This window comes from Leucopleurus acutus (assembly GCF_964270905.1).
Source record: "Leucopleurus acutus genome assembly, chromosome: 17".
Lineage (NCBI taxonomy): Eukaryota > Metazoa > Chordata > Mammalia > Artiodactyla > Delphinidae > Leucopleurus > Leucopleurus acutus.
The window spans coordinates 49,398,696-49,424,855 of NC_139159.1; the positions used below are offsets into that span (position 1 = coordinate 49,398,696).

Sequence of the window (26,160 nt, forward strand, 5' to 3'; positions counted from 1 at the left end):
TTCGGGAATGCAAGCTCCAGGATGCCTGGAGACATCTCACTTCAGCACTTACCAGCTGTGTAACCCTGAGCAAAAGTTTTAATGTGTCGAGTTTCCTATCTGTGAGGATGGTAATAGTGCCTATCTCAGGATAAAATGAAATACAGTAAAGCACTTAACAAACTGCCTAACACATAGTAAATAGTCAATAAAATTAAGAGAAACTTCATGTTTGCAGTGATAACAATCCAGTAATTTTTTCTGAATCTCAGGAGGTAACATAAGATTCTTTGCTTATATTTAATCCAAGGTATTTTGAAATGAGTAAACACGTCACATTTAAAATACATTTCTACATTAATCAAACGATGTTTAGAGAAGAATTAATCTCTATGTTCATACCTACCTACTTAGGTTAATGTAAACATTGAAAATATTTTCAATCACTACCCAGGCACATAAGGAAGAACCTAATCCAGGAGTAGATGATTAACAGAATTACCTTTCCATAGGTTTTAAGAAGGAAAGGTTTGGCTCTGGGGCGTTTACCAAGAGGGGGCTTTATATTCATGAAAAAAAGGAATGCTCTTTGGGAAGTGTTTCAGAAATCACCTGGGATGCTGTTAAGAATAAAGATTTCTGTTCTCTACTTATGAGTTACTGAATCAGAATGTGATTGAGAGGATGAGCAAAGCTTAGGAATCTCTATTAACAAGCACAAGAGAATCACATTCAGAAGCATAAGAACTACTGCCTCAAGGGAAGATCTCAGCTTGAGTTTAGACCTAGATAATGCTGACTACCTCTAAACACACAAAAATAATATATTTAGGAGAGAAATCGTATCTTCAGGGGCAAGTACTAAATAGTGAAATTATGCTATTTAAAAATCCTCTCAAGTATGCCCCAGGAAGCCATTTATACTGGGTAGTCTTGATATTCAGATAATTCAGGGGAAAGAAAGAAAAGTAGCAAAACTTTGAAAACCTTCAGTAAAGTTCATTCTTGGTCTTCTATTCCTAAATTTGTTTTCAAGTCCATTAGATTTAATCACTAAACAAGACCAAAAGAGAACTTTATTTTACATGACTTTATTTTACATTTAGAACCATTTTATGCTTTACTTTAAAAAAAAAAAAAAAACTCTGCTTTTAATATTTCTAAAAGCATTTTAACCAAAATTTTGATTTAGGAAGACTTTAAGACATTGTGCATTATTTTAAATACTTTCATTCTTTCAATAACTATTAAAAATAAGTTCACAATTAGGGTTTCAAATGTCCTAATCATATCTAGTTTGTTTTCATTTAATATTTTATCAATTCCGTCATGTGCATACAGTTTTTCTCTTTTAGACACATCGATGAAAATCAGCTCTTACTCTAATTACTATTTCATTTATTCAGAAATAGCATTTAGACATAAAAATCAATGTCTCATTTTGTAAAGTAACCGTTGGTTAATTTACACATCTCATACATCTTGTGTATGTTTTAAGTAATATAATGAATTTTACTACTGTCACTTTAGTTTTTAATATTTATTGTGTCAGCAGGGCTGAAAATATCACATGGTTCAGTCTTCTGAAGAAAGTTTTATATATATATATATATATATATATATATATATATATATGATAAAGCATAGTGCCTTTGAATGTGAAAAACATCCCAAAGGCCAGGAGTCCTATAAAGGAAATGAAAGGTAGGAAAGACTCCAGAGAATTTCTCTCCTCATTTTCAATATGTAAAGTGACTGGTTTAAGTCACTTTACTGAAGACATGGTGAAGAAAACAGTGTTCCTTATTATGCCATTGAATAAAGCTACTAAAACCACAAGAATTCAGAGATAATGGTCCTAAGCTACATAATTAATAGGTCATCAAAAAGAACCTCTCACTTAGTTATCAAATATAAGTGAAGTAACTTCCTATGCCAAGTAAGGCTCACTTTACTTCTTCCCCCATTTGTAAAAAGAAAAAGTGGCCTGGCCAGTGCCATTCAGGATTCTCTGCTAACTGTAAAATGTGGACTGATTTTCTTCTGTTTCTTATAGTCCATGTGTACATTCAGTTCTTTAAATCAAAATTTTTATGCACATAACCGTGTCGGTATATTGCCCTTAGTTAAAAAATGTACAACTACATAAATAAAAACTGTTTCTTCAGTATTACTTGACATTTCTTCTGTAATTTCTTTATTTAAAAAAGTAAATGTAACAAGATACTTAAAAAAGGCTAGATACAAAAGTAGTTAAGCTGCTCACGAACATTTAAAATTTTCCAAAATTTATCTTCAATAATCATGATCTTATAAAACATTTTACAGTTATCAGAAAGTGCCCAGGCTGAGTTTACATAACTGAAATGCCTTAGTACAAATGTCTAGTTAGAACTGAAGTGCAGTACACCTGACTTGACTGCTCATTGAAATAATAGGGATACAAAGGAAAAAGTTGATTGTGATAAAGTATTGTGCATTGGCCCCCATCATATGTACAAAAAAGTGCCCTCACTCAAATGAACAAATTACATGCAAAATATTAGTGGTATCATTTAATATCCTAGAGCTCAATGCAGTCAAACCGCAATAAAAGTGGTTTTTATAGGTAAAAGTGATTCATCTCTAAGATCTGAATGTTCAGAACTTTTTTTTTTTACAAGTTCCATATACAGGATACACAGTTGCAGCCAACCACAAACTAAACACCATAAAAAAAGTTAAAATGAAAACACAGAACATACTTAATTTTTTATTTTGAAATTCCCTATTCCCGCTATACAAGAACCTTTGCTGAAACACTTTCCACAAAGGCAGCAGTGAATTTTCAGAACATTTTACATTTTTTCCCCTCAGCAAAAAGATAAATCACAGTGTAAATTATGTTGTTCTGCTGTCATCTTTGGCTGGGGTTAGACCCAGAAGTCGCTGACTAGCAAACCATTACAGTGAAATATTGCTAGTGCTCCTCAGGCCTTTAAGCTACAAACTCAGCAAGGAATGTTTGCATTTAATCTCTTTAAGGTACCACCACAGGGTGTGACAGCATTAACTTTCATAAACTTTTATAGACAAATGGAAAAAAATCTACAAAATAAGCTAGTAATATTACACAGCAGTACACACTTTTTATACTCTACACAAAACCAAAATTCTTGGTCTTAATGGCGAGTAGCAATTTCTGTTTGAGAATCTGTTTAGAGGAATAGAGTGGGACATAAAGTCGAGAAATGCAAGTATTTGCAGTAGGAAGATGTTGGTCATCTGGTGGTCTTATTGTGATGGAGGGCATAGGCTGAAATCCTTCTTCACTGGCTGGTAATGATGGACTTGATGTCCAAAAGTAAACCTAAACAGGAGTATAATAATTACAAGTTTGGCTTTTAAAAGATTAACATTCAACCCTTAACTCTGGCAATATATACATTGAGCCCCATTCTTGTGTTAAAACCTACGAAGTGGTATTATTTTGAACTGGGTTTTAAATTTATTTCTTGTATAAAAAAGGAAAGGTTCAGGGCTTCCCTAGTGGCGCAGTGGTTGAGAGTCTGCCTGCCAATGCAGGGGACACGGGTTTGTGCCCTGGTCCGGGAGATCCCACATGCCGCGGAGCGGCTCGGCCCGTAAGCCATGGCCGTTGAGCCTGCGCGTCCGGAGCTTGTGCTCCGTAACGGGAGAGGCCACAACAGTGAGAGGCCTGCGTACCGCAAAAAAAAAAAAAAAAAAGGAAAAGTTCAGGGTCAGAAGAGAAAAAAATGTCAGGTATGTAGAAAAGTGACTATGTTTCATTGCCTCAGTTTCTCATCTGTAACATGAGGCTATTGGACTAAATGCTCTCTAAGGGCCTTTCCAGTTGCTAAGTTCCACAGAGTATCCCTTAGTGAGAATAAGGTACAAGGTCTCCAAAAAAGGTTCAAGATTCACAGAGGTTATCTAAGTTATTTTGTATTTTATCTACTAGCAAAACAACCCAGGGGCTTCCCTGGTGGCACAGTGGTTGAGAGTCCGTCTGCCGATGCAGGGGACATGGGTTCGTGCCCCGGTCCGGGAAGATCCCACATGCTGTGGAGCGGCTGGGCCCGTGAGCCATGGCCGCTGAGCCTGCGCATCCGGAGCCTGTGCTCCACCACGGGAGAGGCCACAGCAGTAAGAGGCCCACATACCGCAAAAAAAACCCCAGTATTTTCAGTGGTCCATTGTGATACATAATAATTTTATAATAGTAATTAAGTGTTCGACAGCATCTACTGTACATCAAAATCCATGCAATAAGCCATGTTAACATATCTGGGGGTTTTTTTAGATTTTTTTTTTTGGTGGTGGTGGGGGATGGGGACCATTTTTAAAGTCTTTATTGAATTTGTTACAATATTGCTTCTGCTTTATGTTTTGGTTTTTTTGGCCCCGAGGTATGTGGGATCTTAGCTCCCCGACCAGGGATCGAATCCGCACCCCGCACACTGGAAGGCAAAATCTTAACCACTGGACTGCCAGGGAAGTCCCAACATTGAGTTTTAAAATGCATCTAATTTGTGTAATATACCATAAATTACTTTTTCTTTAAATATGATAACCAAAGATATACTTTCCTGAAATATTTTCATTAATACATACCATTCCTCTCTTAAGGTAAAGCTTTTAAAATCTTGCATTTATAGTGTACAACTAAACAGACAAAATATATTCATTATCCCAGAATGACTAGGAAACCTAAACTATTTCCTGAAGCATAGTTTTGTGAGAAATCTCATCTAGAATTCTACAGAAGGAGGCAGGAAAAAAAACCTCTGTGTCAGGGTCTCCAAAATCTTCAAAGAACTATAAAAGAGCTGGAAGGTACTGTAGAGGTAAAGCTGGCCCAATCTACTCATTTTACAGGTAAAAAACAAACTTAAAGTGTTTCTCCAAGGATAAATATGATTAACCAGACAGATGACTACATCGCTGGACCTCCAAGAAGTTAGAGGAAGAGAAATAAATACCAGAGGACTTCTCAGAACTTTTACTAGTGACCTGTGACTCTCCAAGAGGGAAATAAACTATGTAGTCTTACCCCACAATCCTGGGACTAATAATTCAAGGGAAAACAGTTTAGGAAACGCTGTTATATTCTGTCCTTGAGACACATAAGGAAAAACCCAACAATATGTGAAGGATAACCTCCCAAAAGGGGAAGGGGAAGAGGAGGAGGTAAAAGACACCTTGGTATAACAGGAGTTTAAAGAGTAAAGCTCACAAATTAAAGCTACTGCTAAGACATTTTGAGGCCCCTACAGAGGGAAATTCTCTCTCATAAAAGACTGAATAGTTAACAGCTTTCTCTTCCAGTAGAAGGCAGAAATGCAGTGAGACTTAACTTGACCGACTGCACTGAGGATGTACTGGTTTTGCTCTGAATCCAAAGATTGACTCAAGAACCCTAATTACATTATCAGGTACTCCTAAAGCCAACAGGGACAGATATGGTATTAGCATTAGTAGGGACTTTGGGGTTGGTCCACAAGATCGGGAAAGTCAAAGTACATGGAATTATATGGAATCAACCTAGGGAGCAACCTAGGAAACTACCATATGGCTAAGCCAAGAACAAAACCCAGCTGACAGCTAGGACTGCTGGACAACCTGTCTTGCTATAGTGGAGAAATACTGGAAGGCTCTTGGGGCCATGTCAAGATGAAGGAATGCTAAATGCACGACCCCTTCCCCACAAAAAAAAATCAATAAGTTACTGCCTGAATTACAGGTAAATTGGAAACAGCAAGTTTTGTGCTTTCATGCACAAGTAACTTATTTCTCCCTCTCAAATGAAACTGGGGGATATATCTAGAAATTGGATCATTTTTATACATTCCATAAGAGGTCTGGTTTAGAATATTGAGAACTAAGGCTGCATCAACAGGGGAAATGTCACAGGGAACTATGAGGAATATGAATAGAAAGGATCTCGTGAGATTTTCTGGGTAAGGAATGTCCCTCAAATTTCTACAGGAAAGTCTACACTGCCTTTCAAGGTTAATGGACAGGTTGACTTGGATATACTCAAGGTTGGACATAGGTTCCACAGACTTGACAGACTTTTCAATATAATCAAAGTTTATATCATCTAATTTATGATTCTAAGTTAATAATAAGATTAAAATCAGATATGTAGTACTCATAATTAAGCTATTCTATTCATAGTATACAGAGCAATTAAGATACTATTCAAAAATTTTGCAAAGATTTGCTGCTAGGCAAAAAGATTAAGGATGTACAAAAGAGGCTGCTAGCATATATAAGCACTATAGGGGAAAAAACATGTCTCAACAATAAGCTGGTATTATCTTCTGGGACTAAGGATGGCATTTTAATAGCTAAGATGTATTTCACTCTGCTTACAGTTTTACTCATACTTCTGTTCTAGAGTAGAGAAACAAAACTGCCTTTTATTTGACCTTCAATAATTTTCTTAGCCAAAATTAAAATGACCAACCATTACAAATTGAAAACAAAACGCCGTCATACATAGTATTTAAGGTTTTTACATTTTCTTCTACAAATCTTGTGAAACTTAACTTACAAGATCTTGTCGTTCTGTCATGCTCATCTTCTCTACAATTGACCAGAACCAACGCTTGAACTGCAAGAGCTTCTCAGCATTTTCTCCTACAAATGAATATAAATTCAATAAATATACTATATCAGTTGTAAAGCAATTATACTCCAATAAAGATGTTAAAAATATATACTATATCAGTTGTATTTTTAGAATATTACTTCTTATAAAAGTACGTATAAAATTAAAATGGGGGGGCACTAACCCTAACAGAGGAAGTTAGGACCACTTACATAATGTGAAACCTCTAGAGTTCATTAATCAATCCTAAAGACCAAGATGACCAAGACAAGAAAAATGAACCACCAGCCTCAAAAATCACATGACTTTAATTCCATCTGTAAGTCATGAGTTTTCTTATGATCTTAAACCAGTGCTTCTCAAAGTTTAATGAGTTCACAAATCCCTTGGATCGAGATCTTTTTAAAATGCAGACTCTCATTCACTAGGTATGGGAGAAGAAAGGGGAAAGGAACCAGAGATTCTGCATTTCTAAAAAGCTTCCAGATGATGCTGATGCTGCTGATCTCAGGATCATACTTGGAGTGTCTTTAGGTATTTTTTTCCCGCTTCTAGGTTTCTGGTTTGTAAATAAGCCAAGTTCTTATCTCCCAAGTATTGAAAATTATATTAATAAGTGGCACAAAAACTACTACACAATGATCTATACGTTGCCAAGCATGAGGGAAAAACAAGAAAATTTATCCAAATTTAACTTACTATAATTTGGCTGAAGCTGTTTGCAAAGTATGAAAAGTAAAGGGGAAAAAACTGGTATCTTCATGTATGCAATAATCTTGGACTAGAGTTATAATAGTCCTCTCAGGAATTTCTTGGAGCCTCCAGTGTTTTATTGTGTAGTCACAGCTAAAAAGTCTATTCCTAGAATATGGGGCTTCAAAAGGAAGGGTTGCAACAAATCAAGCACTAAAGATGAATGTTACTCTAGGATTATCACTACCTCTTGTTATTCTTTCTAGATTCTCCATGTGTTTGTGTGCTCTTATGTCTTTCTAAGTGTGCTTTGGATCCGGTTCTACAAAGCAAACATCATGTAGTCAAATTCTTTAATTAGAGTTTAAGGAACATGAATAGGGAAAGGCCAACAGAACTGTCACATGGATTATTTTTTCTTAATTATTAATAGTATATAAAAGTCCTTTTCACACAGTTGCTCACCAGGAATTTTTACTTGTATCATACTAAACCATGCATTTGTTAAAACCTAGAAAAATTAAACAATAAAAGAATTAAGAATGACCTAATGCTATCATAGTTCAAACATATCTTAAAATATATATAAAAACACCTGAGTGATACAGCATTTCCTAAGCCCCTGTAAATATGTAAGAACCAGAAACTCAGAAAACTGACCAAATTATCTATGTAGTTTATTCCTTAAATAAACGTTAAAAAAATTTCATACCTGATTCATCATTGAAAGAGGTGAAACTGATCAGCATTTGCACATTAACTTCACCACAGCCATTTACCAAAAGCCTAAAATCTTCTGCTGTTAAGTCTTCTAATGAATTTTTTGGAAGCACATCCAGTAGACCTTTCCTCATTGCCTAGAGGATTTCAAAAATAACCTGTTTACTACTATCAGTACTTTATTTTCTACATAGCATTTAAAGTCCAACATCTAATTTTAGCAGCCTAAGAGTACTAAATAATTCTAAATAATACTAAAAAATTAAGTTCTATATTTTGAGTTTCTTATTAACAGATTCAAAAGAGTGGCAGAGGGAAAAAAGGGCTACAGGTTCAAAAGTGAAGGAGTACTGTTACATATCAGGAGTTAACAAAAATAATTTTTTAAATTATGTTAATAGCAAACAGGCTAGTCATTAAGAATAGCTTCAATCTGTCAAATGTGCTATCCTGTCAACATCCTAGGAAGAGTATGATAATGACAAAAACAAACATCCCTGACACAAACCCAAAATCTAGAAGCTTACTGAGAAATTACCATGTGCCAAGAACTGTTCTAAGCACCTTACATATGTTAATTCATTTAATCCTATCCTCATTTTGCAGAGGAGGGAACCAAGGCACAAAATAGTTAAGTAGTTTGCTAATGTCATACAGCTAGAGGGGGCTGCAGCCATGATTTGAACCCTGACAGTATGATTCCAGAGCCCACACAATTATTCCCAGCACAGGGATCAGAAACACTTCATAAACATTCTTCAATACGAGAAAGAGCAGGCCTGATGTTGCTCTTTAATAGAGCCTGATTGGAGGAATGGTCCTTGGTTTTTAGAATTTTCCTTACATTACTAACTGATGTGGCTATTTTGAATGCCTGGGACAATAAACCCTGCTGTACCAGCTTGCCTAGATTATTTGTGCAAAGAAGGTGATTTATGATGAACATGTGTTTTTCCTCTGGCGGTCTGAACTGCTTACAGGACTGGCCTCCAATAAAAACCATGGGCACTGTGACTCTTAAGCAGGCTTCCCTAAACACAAACACTGCACATGCATTGCTGTAATTCACTGCTGGAGGAAGACCTATGTTCTTTGTGACAACTCATGCCCCCAGAGAGAGAACTTTGGAGCCTGTATCTGGATTCCTCCAGACTCTGTCTGATGTACTTTTTTCCCCTTGTGAGAGTCCTTTTGCTATAATAAACCATACCGATGAGTACAACTGCCTCCAAGTCCTAGGAGTCCTTCTAGTGAGTCACCAGAGGTATGGGTGGTTGCAGGACCCCCAAAACAGTAGTCATTTCAGTCCCACAAAGCATCCTTATCAAATCTACTTTCGGATGATTACATGGTTTTTCCAAGTAGTTTTATCCAAAAGAAAGGTCTGGATTCATGTGTAATTTACATTTTATGTAAATTCATTTTGGTTTAAAATTTTTGACCTTTTATAAGCAAGCTGAATACACTGTGAGCTAGTTTAAAACACAGAAGACACACATAGCCTCATCAGATCAAGTAACATTTTCCAGAAAACACTTACATGTAATGGCTGTTCCGCAACTACCAACATTCTGTGTTCAGCATACTTCCGCACATACTCATACACGTTCTGAGGAGTGACTGGTATATTTACACCATTAGGAATAAGTTCCACCTGTGAAAAATTTAGTGCCGTTTAAAAGCAATTTTGTCAAAGCAGTAATAAGTTAACAGTTCATAAAACAATTTCCTAAAAATTTAAAATCTAAAGACAATTCTGTATCTGACAAGTATCTAAGGGATGCAAACATCTAGGCCTAAGTAACTATAAACTCTTCGACCTCTCAGTCTGTCTCACTAACTCTCCATCCATTCATCTCTTTCTCTCCATCTCCTACTGTGTCTTTTCTCTGTGTGTGTGTGTGTGTGTGTGTCTTTCTTGGTCCCTATTTATCTAAATTGTTTTTCTATATGTCAAGCACAACAGACTAACCAAATTCTCCTGCCAGAATCAGAAAACCACACATTTGCTTTACCTGTCCTCCACCCTCTTCTTTACACAGGTCAATTGCAAATGCCAAATCCATCGCTGAGAAAACAGCATCAGCATCTGAACTCTGAGAAGCAAGTATTAGTTGCCGCAAACTCTCATACATCACAGGGTCAAAAAAAGCAAAATCATGCCAATTGACCTAAGAAAGTAATCATATGAAAATCAATTATGAAAGAAACATCTTAACTGAATTCATTAGTAAGCTGAAATCTATGATAAAGAATTTTATCTAATTTGAAGATTATTCTTTATCAGCTTATCTTCCACTAAATATAACTGATCTAAAGAGGTAAAATTTTAATAAGTCTTTGGCTCTGATAAACACATTTAATTTTCAAAGCATGAAAAATATGCATTTTTAAAAAATTTAAAACCAGGAGTATACTAGTTTTTAAGTTGTAAAGTAATTTATTTGTAGAAACCAGCACTAATTATTGCAAAGTGATTATGCCGAGCAACTGGTCCTAAGCTAAATACACATCCTGTTTAGCCTTGACAATAATCATAAAATACAGATTATTAATTCCAGATGATAAATCTGATGTCAGAAGAATCCAGTAACTTGCTGAAGGTCACATCATTGGGTTAAACTTGAGTCTATTTGATTCCTTAATCTTTTCCATAAACCTTGTTAAAGGCTCAACATTTCTATGTTGCTGAGCTTTAAGTCCAGTTCTTTCTCTGCACAAGAACAGTTTAGCTGGAACACTTTAAGAAGTCAATAGAGTCAGAGTTTAAAAAGAAAAAAAAAAGAAGAGGAAAAAATATGTATCATAGTATGATATGCTGTAATAACAGAAAATAATATTCACCAATGGGTTTGAGTAAAGAAAATTATTAACAGACCACAGCTTTAACAATGCTAATCATATCCGATGTGTGTTGTGCATCACTAGAAGAGACTGTAAAATATTTTGTTGTTTTGTGATTATAATTAGTATTATGCATTAATTTAAAGGATGTCATTTCTCTCCCCCAACCCCCTGTCGTAAAGGAATGTACCAGCTGTCAAACTATCAAAACACATAAAGAAAATAACCTAATTCTGTCACCCAGAGATAATTATCAAGCATACTATGCTATATTTTCTTACATCCTTTTGTCCCTCTAGCCACCTACATCTTGTGTATATTTTTGAAACTGGCAATGCTCGTTTCAATACAATACTACTTCTATTGCCACTACATGCTAGAACTTACTGAGCACTATGTGCCAGGCACTATACTGTTTTCTTTACCATTTTATTTATTTTTTGCAGTACGCAGGCCTCTCACCGCTGCGGCCTCTCCCGTTGCGGAGCACAGGCTCCGGACGCGCAGGCTCAGCGGCCATGGCTCACGGGCCCAGCCGCTCCATGGCATGTGGGATCTTCCCGGATCGGGGCACGAACCCGTATCCCCTGCATCGGCAGGCGGAGTCTCAACCACTGCGCCACCAGGGAAGCCCTCTTTACCATTTTATAAATGGGGAAATATGCCATAAATGTCAAGAGATTTGTCTGCAACAGGATCCAGGTCTGTCAAACCCTCCAAACCCACCTGTGTGTCACCCATTCTTCTATGTGCTCTCCTCCATGTATTCAGATATTCCCCATGCCATTAAATGTTTGAAAATGATTTATAATGGCTATAATGCTTTAAAATTTAACACTAATTTAATGCTATATGTATAATTATTTTATGAAACAAATTTTTTGCAATGTAAAAGCAGTTAGGTTCATTAAAATCACTTACTTTCCTACCAAGCAACACTTTAATCACATGTCTATTCAATGTGATAGGACATAGTTCATTCTGTAACAGACACAGTCCAAGAATCCTAAAAATAAAAAACAAGCAAATAGTATTTAAATTCAAAAATAACTCTAGAACACATAACGCCCCACACATACATAATATACATAAAATATGTTGAGAAATTTTTAAAGTAGAACATATACACATTTTACAAACTAATATATTTTAGAAAGTCTCATAAACTGAAATTAAAAAAAAATTCAAATACAAGATTATTTTACCTGCCAATGTTTCTGAAACAATTCAACCTTGCTTCTGTGTTTTTGCCAGGCCTTGGAGTGTAAAATCCTCTTTTTCCAGGTTGGTAAAATAAAGGGGCATTGTCATCACCATCATCTGTGTCATCTAAATCCATATCTACTACACTTCGACTAGAACCATGACGCTTTCGGTTTTCCTAATGATAGAGTATCAGAGATTAAGCCCCAAGATTGATTTTATTTATTTGTTTGTTTATATTTTAGTATATGTGTCTACAAGAAAAGGATTATTTTTTATTAAAAAATGCCATTACAACTCTCTTTAAAATTAACAATAATAATAATCCAGATACCCCCTCCAAAAAAAATAACAGTAATATTTTTGACATTACCCAAGATTGATTTTTAACAGCAAAACATATGAACTGGTTCTCTAAATTACTTAAATGTAAAGTTTGATAGGTAAAGCCACATTCATATTTAAATGTAAATAAACTTTAACTCATTCTTTCAGAATTGTGATATACAAAGCTTGTGCCTGTTAACTTCTCTATCCATTTAAGTAAAACTATTTAATGAAAATCTGGTAGCTTCTTTCACCTTGATTCCTTAAATATATTTTCCTTGGATATAGAATTCTGGATCGACAATTCTAAAAGCACTTTAAGGATGATGCTCTCTGTTGTCTTCTGGCCTTCACAGTTTCTGATAAGAAATCCACTGCCTTTCAAATCACTGTTTATCTATATGTAAAGCACTATTCTTTGCTTCCTTATTAGTTTTACAGCAGCTTGATTATGTATCTAGACACAGTTTTCTTTCAGTTTATCCTTTTTAGGGTTCACTGACCTCCGTGAATCTATAAATCTATGTCTTGCATCAAATTTGGGAAGTTTTCAGCTATTATTTCTTCAAATATTTTCCTGTAACAATCTCATTCTCCTCTTCTGGGTACTCCAGTGACATGCATGTTTGATATGGTCCAACAGGTCTCTGAAAACTGTTGTTTGTTTGACATCTTTTCTCCTTCTATTCTTCAGAAGGGATAATTTCTATCTATCTTCAAACTGACTGATGAATTTTCCTCTGTCATCTTTGTTCTGCTATTGACCTATTCAGTGAATTTTTTCTTTCATACATTGTACTTTCTAAAATTTTCCCTTGGTTCTCTAGTTTCTATTTCTGAACCTCTACCTTTCCATTCATTTGTGTTTACCTTTATCTCACAGAACATGAGATAATGTCTTTGATAATTCAAACAAGTGGGTCATCTCAAGGCTAGCATCTATTGGTTCTTTTCCCAGGAGAATTAGTGAGTCTCTGTTGGTTCTTTGTATGTTGAATAATTCTGGAGTGTATCCTGGACATTTTGAATACTAAGTTGTAAAACTCTGGGTCTTGTTAAAATGACATGGAGAATGTTGATGTTTTTTGGCTTTGGTAGGCAATAACCTGGTTATGTTCAGCTTGGAAGTGTCATCTTCTGTGTGCAGTGGTTCCATTACCAATTAAGTTTTCAAAGCCTTTTAATTATACTATTGGGTCTGCCCCGCATATGCACCATATGGGATAGTCTGGGACTTGGACAGTGATTTATACTATAGTTTATTTCTTAAAGCATGTACTACCTTCCAGTTAAGACGGAGTAATGGGGACGAGTTTTACTCTCCTGCCTGAAACAACGCTTCAAAATAACAGTTTTTCAAATTTTGACTTCCCTCCTATCGGTGTGCTGTTGTTTACTTTTCAGAATCCTCAAGCAGTTCCTTTTTGTATTTTGTCCAGAGTCTTTAGTTGTAGTTCGTGAAAGAGATAAGATTATATCTTGGCTGGCACTGAAATTCTCAGGTAGCTTACAAATTGAAATGCATCATGCACTTTAAAAAAGCCTTCTTACTGCTATACCATATGTCACATTTTCTCTGGATCTCTGCTGCTTACTGGAGGAAGGAGACCTAGGAATCCACAGGACTGCTCGCCTTCTCTGATATTAATTAATGACATCTCTAATTTAAGCTTAATTCAGCCTGTGCTCAAGTGGAGGCAGCCAGTGAGTGGGGTTACACTGAACCCTAACTCAACCAGTCTTGATTCTGTATATGACACCTTTATACTAATCTTTGCTTTTTCCTCTACTGTAATCAAGCATTTTACTTACAAAGACATAGTTTCTTTGTAAATATGCTTTCCTCTCCCTTCTGTAATTTAAATTCCAAGTGCTTATTATTAGCACGTGTACAAAACATCCCTTACCTGTACCTTTTCTGAGGAGTCTAATAACCCAAGATCCAGGATACTATCAGCTCCATTTTCCCTAAAAACAAACAAACAACTTTCACATTTCAGATAACTGGAATTCTAGAATTTAGTATAGAGAAAACCATACGCATTTAAATTTATAAGAATATATAAATACATTTAAGTTTTGAAGTAAAAAAATATCTAGGACACTTACTAGTCTTAATGCAGTTCTAGGAACAAAAATGTCAATAATATACACAGAAACACAGGATGCTACATGTATGATGCAAGACAATGAACTAAAGGCTACCTGATTTAAGACAAAATAAATGCAGTCTTCATAGGGGAACTGAAACTTGAGCTCAGGGGAAGCATTGTAAAAGAACAGAAAAATGTTCAGAAAGCAACCACAATAGGAATCAAATGCTCTAGGGTATTTAATTATTCTAGAATACTAATAAATCCACTGTTCAATCTATAAAGCCAGGTGAAAGCAGTCAATATTATATTCTTTTTTTTTGCGGTATGTGGGCCTCTCACTGCTGTGGGCCCTCCCACCGTGGAGCACAGGCCCTGGACGTGCAGGCCCAGCGGCCACAGCTCATGAGCCCAGCCACTCCACAGCATGTGGGATCCTCCCAGACCGGGGCACGAACCCGTGTCCCCTGCATTGGCAGGCGGACTCTCAACCACTGTGCCACCAGGGAAGCCCAATATTATATTCTTGCATTCAATAGAAAATACTTCTAAATTAGCAACCCTTACATATATTTACAAATATCTTTTTTATCAAAAACACACATTATTTGCAACTTCTTCTATAATGGGCTAAGCTATATCAGTGTGTTGATACTTCCAGAAACAGGGAAGAGGAATAAAGACATAGTACATGAAAGTCAAGAGAAGAAAAATAGTAGTAACAGCAAAGAAAATAAACTTCTAGCAATAGTCTTTGGCTTGGACCATTCAAAGGCTCTGAGACAGGTAAATAGCTGGAATAGGTAAGTGGCTATTTAGTTTCAGGGCTTAGCCTACCCACTTATCCATCTCTAGGACTATATCTAATCTAAGTTCCTCATTCAATATCATGACTAGGAGAAAAATAAACAGACATTTTCATCTAAAATAACACTTCAAAGCCTTAAACTGGATATTAGAGTAGCCCCAGTAGGGCACAGATTAAGTATGGCATATCTTCCTGTCACTTTTACCTGTCACCTGGGGAAAGGAAGGATAAGTAATTTAACTGTTAGATATTTTTAAGTTTCATATTAAAACAAATATACTACACAATAGAAAGCAAAAATTTGCATGATTTTTAAGATAAATCAGGAGGTCTAAAAGAAATTTCATGTTTATTGCAAGGACTCAGGGATTACACCCAATTCCTTGAGGTATTTGGCCTCTGCCATTAGGGGTATTCACATGGAGAATGAGATGTACTTCTTTATAAGTTAGTTTCTAAATAAGGTTCGTAAAAAATCTTCAGAACCTAAAGTGACTGCTAAAATTCTGCCCTTCTAATACATGTGAAAGTCAGCTGTCTCACTCATGGATTTTAAGCCATCTCTTAAAAACCCATTTAAAGTCTTGTACTATTTAGTATAAATTTTAAGATATGGTGACAGCCACATCCTAAAAATAAAGTAGCTGATGTTTAAACTAAAATGTCTTCCCAATCGTATACATTACCGTCCATGTGCAATAATGAGTTCCATGGCTTCATCCACTCTTGCTCTCAGAGAATCTTCACTTGCTAGAAGAAGAAGCAGCTGAGCTGGGGATAATTCCAACAGCATGCCAGTGATTTTACTTGCAAATGCCTGTACATGACAAACAAATGTTATTTGCCTCTACTCTCTGAAACCTCTTGTCTAAATCAGCAATCTTTTATCAGAAAAAAGAAAAAGAAGAAGAAAATGTAAGAAACTTGGGTAACAAATAGGAAAAAAAAAATTCTGAACCAGTAACAGATTTTATTAAATTGGAAGCTTAATTATAGAAAACTTTGGTAGGGAATTAAATAGTCTATGCACTAGCAGTCTTATTAAAGCTAGTTTAATATTGGGTGACAAGCCTTTTTTAAAGGTTTTTGATACCCATGAGTAAACATAAAAATACTCAATTTTCATTTTTTTCCCTTCCTCATCAGAGACCTGGAAACATTTTTTTCATTTAGTGTAGCAAAAAAGAGGGAGGTAAGAAGTGAAGGAGGGAGAAGGAGAAAGAAAAAGATGCCTATATTTAAGGCTAAGGATTCACTGAAATATAATTGGTTGACTCTGTTTTACTGTTCTTTTGCTATAACATGTACATATAGTTATGTATAAAGACAAAAAAACACAACTAGGTTATGTTTCATATTCCATGAAAGAAACCTCTGACAGAATATTCAAAATAAAATCTTCCTATCATACGTATCCAGAGTAAAGTACATATAGCGGATTCACTTCATTGTACAGCAGAAACTAACACAACACTGTAAAGCAATTTTACTCCAAAAAAAAAAAAAAAAAAAGTAAAGTACACTATTTGCAATGTGTTCTAGCTGCAAAGTAACAATAATTTGTACAAATAAGGGTACAAATAAATACAATGAACAGATAATTCCTTAGCACACAAGGAAATTACTAGGTAGAATGCCAACCTGGCATAGGTAGTAAAAACATCAAGCTATATACAATTACTCTCCAGTAAGTCCTGCTTCTTTCCCTCCCTAAGCTTCCTTTTTATTGCAGTCCTCAACCACATGGCTTTCCAGTAGCTGGCAACTTTTCTTAACTGAAAACCAAAAAGGGCACAGCCAGTTAAGAGGTAGCTAAGTACACCATACATACTGGTTGCATTGCTTGTACACGGGGATAAAGTCTCTCTCCGAGCGCCTGACGATGTGCAGGCAGAGGATCAGGATCATCACTAGGATTTCCTTCAGAGGCTGGTCTGAAGGGCCTAGTGTCGATGGAAAGCTGTCTTCTAAAATCCCTGAAAGATGAACAAAGCTATTATGACTTCATTCCCTTGTCTGCAAAATGAAAATATCAGTGCAACTAGTAACAAAGTTGGAAAACCAGAGCATACAGTTAGCTCCAGTTATGGTACTAGGGTGGAAGAATGCCTAAAGAATGATGGTGGGGAAATAAAGATTATCTAGATTTTGGCACTCGAAAATCCATAAATCTGCAATGCATAGGTTAATTTGATTCTAAGGGAACAGGACCTTAAAATACCAGAAATCAAAAGTCCACCCATATTTACTGGAAATTTTAGTCAAAAGTAAAATGCTACCCATCCTAACACATGAAAAATTAGAGGTTTAAATAACACAATTGCCACAATTAAAATTTTAAAACGAATTTAGGAAAGCATGATATGAAGTTAATAAAAATTTCAAAAAATTAGGAACTTGAGTGGGATAAATAAAAAGCCAATATAATTTCAACTGCCTCTGGGTTTTTAAAGCAGAATATTTTAATAACAGTTGGTTAGACTTTTTTAGTTACAATACATATATCCAATTATTAAAACTTTCATTTTTCTAAAAGTCCATAATTGAGACTCTTATTTACAGGCCTACCTCCAATTCATCCAAAAAGATGGTACTCAATAAAAGACACAAAATCATCTCACCTATCCCGATCTCTCCGAGAACCTGCTCGCAAGCCACTACTCCTCCTCATCTCCCTTTCTCTCTCTCTTTCCCGATCCCTCTCTCCTCTGTTCCTTAATCTCTGCATTAAACCTGGAAAAAAATATGAAATACACTTTGTTTAGATGAATGTAAATGCAGCTACTTTAAATGTTAAAGTCAATGTGAGGACATGAGACAAACATAATAAGAACATGACAACTGTACATCATCTTCCTTATCATCTGTGTAAGTGCCTTTCTCTCACTCTCCGTATGGTTTTGAGGGTTGGGGGTGATTCTGTAGAATGAACCTGGTAGGTAATAAATGTTCACTCGGTATTTGTTTAATGAATTTATCCCCTTGTCAGGTCAAAGCTGTAAAATAATATGTAGCAACTGGGGCTATGTTAGTTCTACCATAAATAATGCTGAGATTTCTTACATATTTGAATATCTTCTCTGTTCTTAGTTTTTGGCATTAAAGGCATTATAGCCACCCAGCTATTATTATTCTTAAAACCTTAAGCATAAACCAGGGTATGGTTTCCTAAAGAGTAAGCAGAAAAGTTATTTCTGAAACATCATGACTTCCCAGGTTTCCTCATTCACACTTGACAATTTCTTTTTATTACAGGACTATAGAAATTCAAATGGTGAAACTAATGATGAAAGGCTGAGGTACTCTCCCCATCTTTTCATCCTCAATTCTTTCCAGAGCTCATTCAGCTTTTTTCCAGACCTCAGTCAGCTTTTATGGTGCCAGTTTACAGAACCCCAGTAAGATACAGCTACAGCCTAGGTAAAACACAGGATTTTGTTAGTAACTCCTTCTCCCTCAATTACTACATCCATCCACCTACAAGACTGACGATCTTCTGCCCCTACCTTACATGAACCCCCAGTTTCAACCTTTTGTAGTTTTCACACATTTTTAATATGCTAATTGTAATCCTGAAAATTAGGTAAGAATCCTAACCCCAAAGTGCTGATCCCTCAAGGAGGCAAAGCTTACACCAGGATGTTAATACAGAAAACCTTCTTACCAAAAAATAAAGTCTTGCTAAATTAAACAGTGAAGTTGGTGACACAGCCAACTTACATTTGGTTGCAAGCTCCATCTCATTGGAGACTGGAGCGACTCTGCAAATTATACTTTGAAAAGCACTGTTCTAGACAATAGCATTTTCTTCTAAGTATCTCTACTTATTAAATACAGGGATTGGGGGAATCCTGCAGTTTGCTCTTTGAATTTTTATATTACCATAGATCTTAAACCTCCCACTCCCCAGACATTATAATTTGAGACGAAAAAAAATAGTACAATCACAACCATTTATGGAAATAAGTGTGGCAGTAAAGGAGCAAACTGGTAAATTGTCAATTATAGTAGTTTAAACAAGATTAAATCATTAATCTAGAATAAAATGGTATAAAAGTGTAAATATACATTAACATTTTCCCACTGTAAACATATATAACCGTGATTATCATTGTTTCCATTAAACAAGGAAAGAATTTGTATGTGCTTGTTACCTGTAGAGTACTTACTTGTATGAGTGCCTTTGTTGGCATTTTGGATACAATCTAGATTTGGCAGTTTTTCATTGGACAAAAATGCTTGTGCAATGGCTGTATAAAAACTTCGTGCTACACCACTGCCCTCTCCTGGTTCATCCTTAAATGTAACTTTCACCCTATGTACAGCCATAGGTGTAGTAGCACATCTTCGACCGAAGTGATTGTTAAGTTGCCTCATGGTCTGCTGAATAAGAAGATCTCGATCCCGATCAACCTATTAAAACACAACAAAAAGTAGTAAATTCAGTGTTGGAAACCACCTTGAAATTTTTCTATGTAAAATCTGAAGATCTAATTTTAGCTTTTCCTTGACAGCTGAAATAGCTACGAAGTATTTGGGTTCTCAAAAGCTTATATTCCAAATAACACTCTAAATCATACAAGAATATCTTACATTAAATCAGGAAAATGGAATTTAACTCAATTATAACATTTTCTTAAAAGGTCTACGAATTTGGTAATATAGCAGGATAAACTGCAAGTAGATCAAAGTGTAATTTTTTTTTTTTAATAGTAAATCCTAGCAAAAAAAATCATAGGATATTCCTTTGGTGGCAGAATACCATAGCAAAGTAAAAGAAAAATGACAAACGGGGAAAAACATTTGCACCTTCTATTACCGACAAAGATTCATGCGTAGTGTATATATACACCTAGCGTTTCTAAAAAAATTGAGGAAAAAACACTTTAATAGAAAAAATGGGCAAGAAATATCAACAAACAGTTCCCAGAAAAAGAAGCAGCCATAATATATGAAATATATGAAACAAAGTTTAACTTTGCTCATAATAAGAGAAATACAAATTTAAACTATATTGCCTATCAGATTGGCAAAAATCTAAAAATTTGACAACAAACTGCTGGCAAGACTTTGGAAAATCAGGCCTTCTTGTGTTCATGTTGAAAGTGCAAATATGTACAGACATTATGTAGAGGTATTTGCCAATATCTGACGAAATTACATATACACATGCCCTTTGACCCATGTCTATCTATCTATCTCAAAGACACACTAGCCAAATAGAGAAACACACATAAGGCTATTATTCATCACATCTCTATTTGTAACAGCAAAAGACTGGAAACAAACCCAAATGTCTATCGATAGGAAACCAGATGAAAAAAATTGATACAGCCATAAAATGCGGTGCTAACACTAGGTAGCTGGAAAAAAAGAAGGCAGAACATCTCTCTATATATATAGCCATGGCTTTCTCTCTAGGATATACTGTTAACTGGGAAAAGCAAGATAGAGTAAAATGTATAATAGCATGTTCAGGGTGGGAGTGGGGGAGAGAGATGCGTAATGAATACACACAGGATTATATATTTTTTGAAAGGTGGGAGGGAAGTAAGCTAAAAACAAGAACAACAACAACAACAAAAAAACCCGAAAGGGGGCAGGGGGAATACAAAGTAAAAGAGACAGAAATGGAAATTAGATTTCTCTGAATACAACCTTCTTCTATAGAGTTGACCTTGCAACTGTAGATATTTTAAATTAACTATGAAACATAACAAAGTCAAAAAAAGGAGAGAGCAATCCCTAAAAAGTGAAAGCAAAATGAACTGAAAGGCCCTAATTGTGTGGAGATGAGATGGTAGGTAGCAAAACCACACAAAAGGAATTATTTCAAGTGACTTTAAACAATGTAGTTTGACTGTACATCTCCAATTGGATATGCTCTAAGAACAAAAACTACAAATAAATCTTGGGCTATTTTCAATAATCATTTTGTTGGTAGTGGTGTTGATGCTATGATTCTAAGACTATTGTATGCATGCTGTGGGATAAAAGCAAATGAGTAATTTTATCAGTGTTGTTGGGAAGCTGGATATTATTCAGTTCAGAAGAAAGGAAGTAAAGACTAAAAGGTGAAAATAAAACAAACTTGTGGTCCTAAATCTTGAATTTGAATTAGGAGTATCAGTATGAACTCATGAAATAATTTTCTTCTTCCTTTTTTAAAGGAGCATTTCCTACTAAAAGGCCTAGAAACAATGACAAACCCAACAGGCAGTGAGCAACCTAGAGCCCAGATTATAATCTCAAAATACAATTTCCTGCTAAAAGGAAGCAGGGCTTCTTGAAGAAATGGCTGATTTAAGGTCTGTGACAGAAAATAACAGAAAATGAGACATATCAAAACGTAAGGAAGTTGTCAAAGATTGGACTCTCGCTAGCCACAGAAAGACAATTTGAGCATCAATGAAGTGAAGCACATCCAAACAGTTTTAATCCATGTATTCATAATGATACTTAAACGAACAAACCCATTGCTCATCATCACAGGATGTTAGGAAACCAACTGCCAGAGATAGCCATTACTCTAAATTTGATGATTACCATTTATTTTCTTTAAATTTTTAATTACATAGTACATATCCCCTAAACAGAATTGTTATTTGTTTTTAAATTTTATATAAATAGCAAACTATATGTATAGGATAAGAAAATCTAAATACCTTTACCTCTAGTGATAAATCTCTTGACTGCTGATTTCTCAGTTTTTCCATTTCTCTACGGAATTTTGATTCTTTTACCTCGAAACCACCCAATTCAGTTAGGATCTTAAAAAAAACAACAACAAAACAAATGCATGACAGAATTATCCTCTGAAATATGTTCTTATCAGGCAGAATAGAATGTAAAGTGCTCAAAATACATACTGATCCAGGTTCTGCTCCAACATCTTCCATGAATACCCTGCCGAACAGTTCTAAAGAAAGGCGCCAACGTCCTAGCAGCATATCATGGGAAATGACCATTCCCATGAAGCTACATTGTGGCCTGTAAGAAGTTTAAGGGCAGAGGGGGAAGCAGTTTAGGCAACTCTAAAAACTTCCTGGTTTTTGGTCAATAACAGTAATTACTTGGTCTTTTAATATTCTGAGCTCTTAAGTAATTCAAAACCACATCCTCTCTAATGGAGAACTTTTCTATAGCTACTCGTTCCTTGGAGAACTTCTTAATTTTACTCCATTATTCCTTTTGTCCTTTACGTAAGGATACATCCCCAGGCTGGCTTCCATCTTCATCTTTAGTTTTACCTCCTCTCCTTGAAGTCCAGTGTCTGTCTCCACTAGATGATTCCCAGACCCCTCTTTAGTTCACAATGGACCAGAATTTCATTGTGTGAAATATATCCACTTCAGTTATACTCAACATGGTGAAACTGGATATGGCCTCTTCACCACAGTGACAATGCCTCCTGATTTCTTTCAATAGTACCACCTATTTTCCTACTGCACGGACTTGAACAGATTTTAATTTATTCTTCCCTTGGTCCCTCCAGAGTGATCAAGTCCTTCATAAGTTTTCTTTTCCTAACCATGGTTTCCTTTTCATCCCCAAAGGCAATATTCTACTTCAGCCCCCTTTTTAACAACTAGCCAGAAGGAATAATAGCTTGTCTCTCTACCTCTAATTCTTCTCTCCTTCAATCTATCTGCTTCTACACATTCGAACCATCTCAGCTCAAATCATATTGTCTCTAGGAAGCTTGGGCCATCCCAGTCCCTAATTCTTCCTTGCCTTTTATGGTTGTTAGACTGTGTACACAAGATGTATATAGTTTCCTAAACTAGTTTAACTCCTCCTAAGCAAACCAAAAAGAAAAAAAAAAAAAATCTGACATTACATAACCAAAAATCATACAGCATAAAGCAGACACTCAACAAATCATTAGGTGATCAGCCATACTGAGTCACAGTATATACTAGGCAAATTTTTACTGGGAAAGCAAAGAACCTACCACTTGCAAGAGATTTACTAAATGTGAACCTGGCAAAGGAGTGAGCCCAAACAAATGTGAAAGTCACAAATCTGTAAAGCTCTTTTTTTCACATGTTCCCCTCCCATAGCTGAGCTCCTGCTAACAAGTGTATAATTGGCAATTTGACATGGATATATACTTTAACTCAGTACTGAACGTTAAAAACAGAGTCAGAATTTCTTCAGTAAAAGGAGGAGAAAATCAGAATGCCAATCAATCACAAAACAGTCACAAAAAAACAAAATCCAGAAAACTCTAATATTTAAATTTCTGATTATAAACTAGGAAAACACAAATAATATTTCATCCTATTATTTATATACAAAGAAAATTATAAATTTTCTAAATAAAAACTCTTACAAAAATTATAATAGCCATAAAGTAATAGCATAGAAAAACTATCATCACTTAGCAAGTACCTGAAAGATGTAAGAGGTGGCCCTTCACTTTCAGTCAATCCTATTTCTGCGAGTAAACTGCTTTTCAATTGTGCAGCAAGATCGTGAGCAGATGGCCCTGGTTTTGAACTCTCAGCTTCTTCTGGCACCACATTCTGTTCTTCCCCTTCCTTTTTTTGCCTATTTTGCATGTTTGTTACATTTTTCAAATTGGCAGCATAAGACATTTTAGTTGGAAGAACCTATGAATTTTTACATTTAAATGTTAGATATTAAAAAACAAACTGACTAGATTTCCTTTTCAACTTACTAATACTCCACAGAGATCACATGGCAGTTAAATAATTCCCTTCTGGCACTTCAACTACAAAGCTGCAATCTATTTCTTGTCTATCTGATTCCCATGGATGAGCACCAATTCCAGTGCATTTACCAGAGCAGCCTCAGAGAACTTTTCAAGGTATCTTTATAATATCTATGGTTACTTAAGTGTCTTATGTGCATAAAATTCTCCTTTAACACTTAGATAGTAAAGAAAATTCTATTCAAGTACATGTCTTCTATATGCCTACTCTTAAATGGTGTTATTACTTTTCACTGGAGAAACAGTATAGTATAATTTTAGGCTCTCAAATCAGACTTTCATCTAAAAACTAGATCTGTCATTTCACTAGTTGTATTATAACAACAGACATTCCCACGTGAAATTTATGTAATCTCTCCAAGCCTTACCCATAAAATCAGGATAATAATGTTTTCTACCCAACATGGTTGTGAAGATTAATTGAGACAGTGCCCAGGAGATAGAATTATCCAACAAATGTTAGGTATCATCATTAATATTACTTTATTCCCATTCTAGACTCAAAAAGAAAAGTTACAAGCCAATATTATATATGCTCATATGTATAAAAATTTAAAATATTCAGCAGAATTACAACAATCAACTCCGGAACAGGCAAACACAGCAAGTTAGTCTCAAAGCAGACTAATGACAGTACTGGAATTCCTTTAATTATGTCATAAGGCAAGAATTTCTGATACTTCTGTTATTTGGGTAAATACAATATTCTGAATGCATTTCCAAAAAACTAGACGCTGGGATAAGTGTTCAACTCACAAATATTATATTGCGAAGATTTTTACTATCTTACCTCAAGGCAGTTTCTATCCACTGTAACTTCCATTAAGCATTTTCCACTACTGGCAGATGAAGAATAAAGACCCTGACTTGGACGGCCAAAAAGATCCTCCTTTCTAGCATTTGGCTGGAATTTTAATAAAAATATTACAGTTACATTGAACACTTTAAAAAAGTAAATTCAACTAAAAAGAAACCTTAAGCCTAGTTTATGTGAATCACCTGCAACAGATGTGGCTGATCAGCCAAGGGGATCGCTTCAGCTAGAGGCACTTCAAATGGATTTGGGGGTATACACCCAAGGAACGTCATGGAGTCAGAGCGTCGGAAAAATGGATGGTTTTGGCCAGTTTCTGCGGGAAGAGAGTCATCATCCTTATCATTCAAAGTAGCACCTAAACATAAAGAGATAAAATGTTTTTTAAAAAAATTAATTATTGGGGAAGGGTAAAAGGATCTACATCTGCTCAATCCAAAATTCCTGTTATCTCTTTATAAAATTTTAATGCCACTCAAAACAAGTTGATAGTCCTAAATTTTGATAATATTTTAAAGTGGTGATTCAAAATATTGGTTTAAAATGGTTACAATGATAAATTTCATTTATGTGTATTTTAACACAATAAAAACTTGCAAAAAATATTAGCAGTAACAAATACTGTTCCATTTTGTACTGGACAGACACTACCCACATCCACCTCTTCTCTCTCTAGAGATTTAGACCTGAATATAGCTAGTTTCCTGAGCATGTTCAGGACCTGGCTCACTGATGACTCCACAAAAGGGGCTAAAATTTGAGCATCTGCTTACTTTTAAGTTCTGATTCCTCTATATAAGAAGATAAACAGAGAAATGTCTGGGCAACTCATGCATCCCAACAGGAAATCAGCACACCAGCACCAACTCCCATTAATGGAATAAAACTTTTGTCAGTGCTTACAGTATGCTGTGAAAATAGCAGTGAGCTATGGCTGGGTTCTCAAAAAATAGCAGTTAAAGTTAAGTTGTCTTTCCCAGGCCTGAATAAAGTACTACATGATAATAAGAAACAGGCAAGCAGACTATTTGACCCCACTAGAAAAGTATTTTAATCCTACTTGAAATTATACCTGAAAGCTACAAATAAGAGTGTAGAAAATCCCCAAATTTCTTGAATTTGGAATATTTTCTCTTTTTTATTGCATTAACTGTTGAGTTTTGATGAAATAAGGAGTTATAACTGGTATTTTCCATTTTCTTGACTCAGTCTATTTTGCATCAGTATTAGCAAAAGTTCTGCTAAGACTTTATTCAAATGTACGTAGTACCAACACACTTAAGAATAAAGGTAAACATAAAACTAAGAGAAATGCAAAGGAGAGAT

General features: G+C 35.4%; 1 protein-coding gene across 5 annotated transcripts in view; it reads right to left on the reverse strand.

The window, feature by feature from the left end:
- Nucleotides 1-1,660: 1,660 nt before the first annotated feature.
- UBR5 (ubiquitin protein ligase E3 component n-recognin 5) overlaps nt 1,661-26,160 on the reverse strand; it is a 143,142-nt gene continuing 118,642 nt past the window's right edge. For 3 of the 5 annotated variants that reach the window (XM_082858800.1, XM_082858798.1, XM_082858797.1), the window contains exons 43-59: nt 25,020-25,192; nt 24,811-24,924; nt 23,678-23,898; nt 22,153-22,273; nt 21,949-22,053; nt 19,453-19,696; nt 17,905-18,016; nt 17,115-17,259; nt 15,970-16,100; nt 14,290-14,350; nt 12,058-12,233; nt 11,774-11,858; nt 10,024-10,179; nt 9,549-9,662; nt 8,001-8,145; nt 6,539-6,624; nt 1,661-3,328 (exon numbers count right to left, since the gene is read on the reverse strand). In XM_082858800.1, coding sequence (XP_082714926.1) covers nt 3,116-3,328; nt 6,539-6,624; nt 8,001-8,145; nt 9,549-9,662; nt 10,024-10,179; nt 11,774-11,858; nt 12,058-12,233; nt 14,290-14,350; nt 15,970-16,100; nt 17,115-17,259; nt 17,905-18,016; nt 19,453-19,696; nt 21,949-22,053; nt 22,153-22,273; nt 23,678-23,898; nt 24,811-24,924; nt 25,020-25,192 — 2,402 coding nt within the window. In that variant the 3' untranslated portion in view covers nt 1,661-3,115. The remainder of the gene's footprint in view (nt 3,329-6,538; nt 6,625-8,000; nt 8,146-9,548; nt 9,663-10,023; nt 10,180-11,773; nt 11,859-12,057; nt 12,234-14,289; nt 14,351-15,969; nt 16,101-17,114; nt 17,260-17,904; nt 18,017-19,452; nt 19,697-21,948; nt 22,054-22,152; nt 22,274-23,677; nt 23,899-24,810; nt 24,925-25,019; nt 25,193-26,160) is intronic. The other 2 variants (XM_082858801.1, XM_082858799.1) reach the window with 1 other exon arrangement.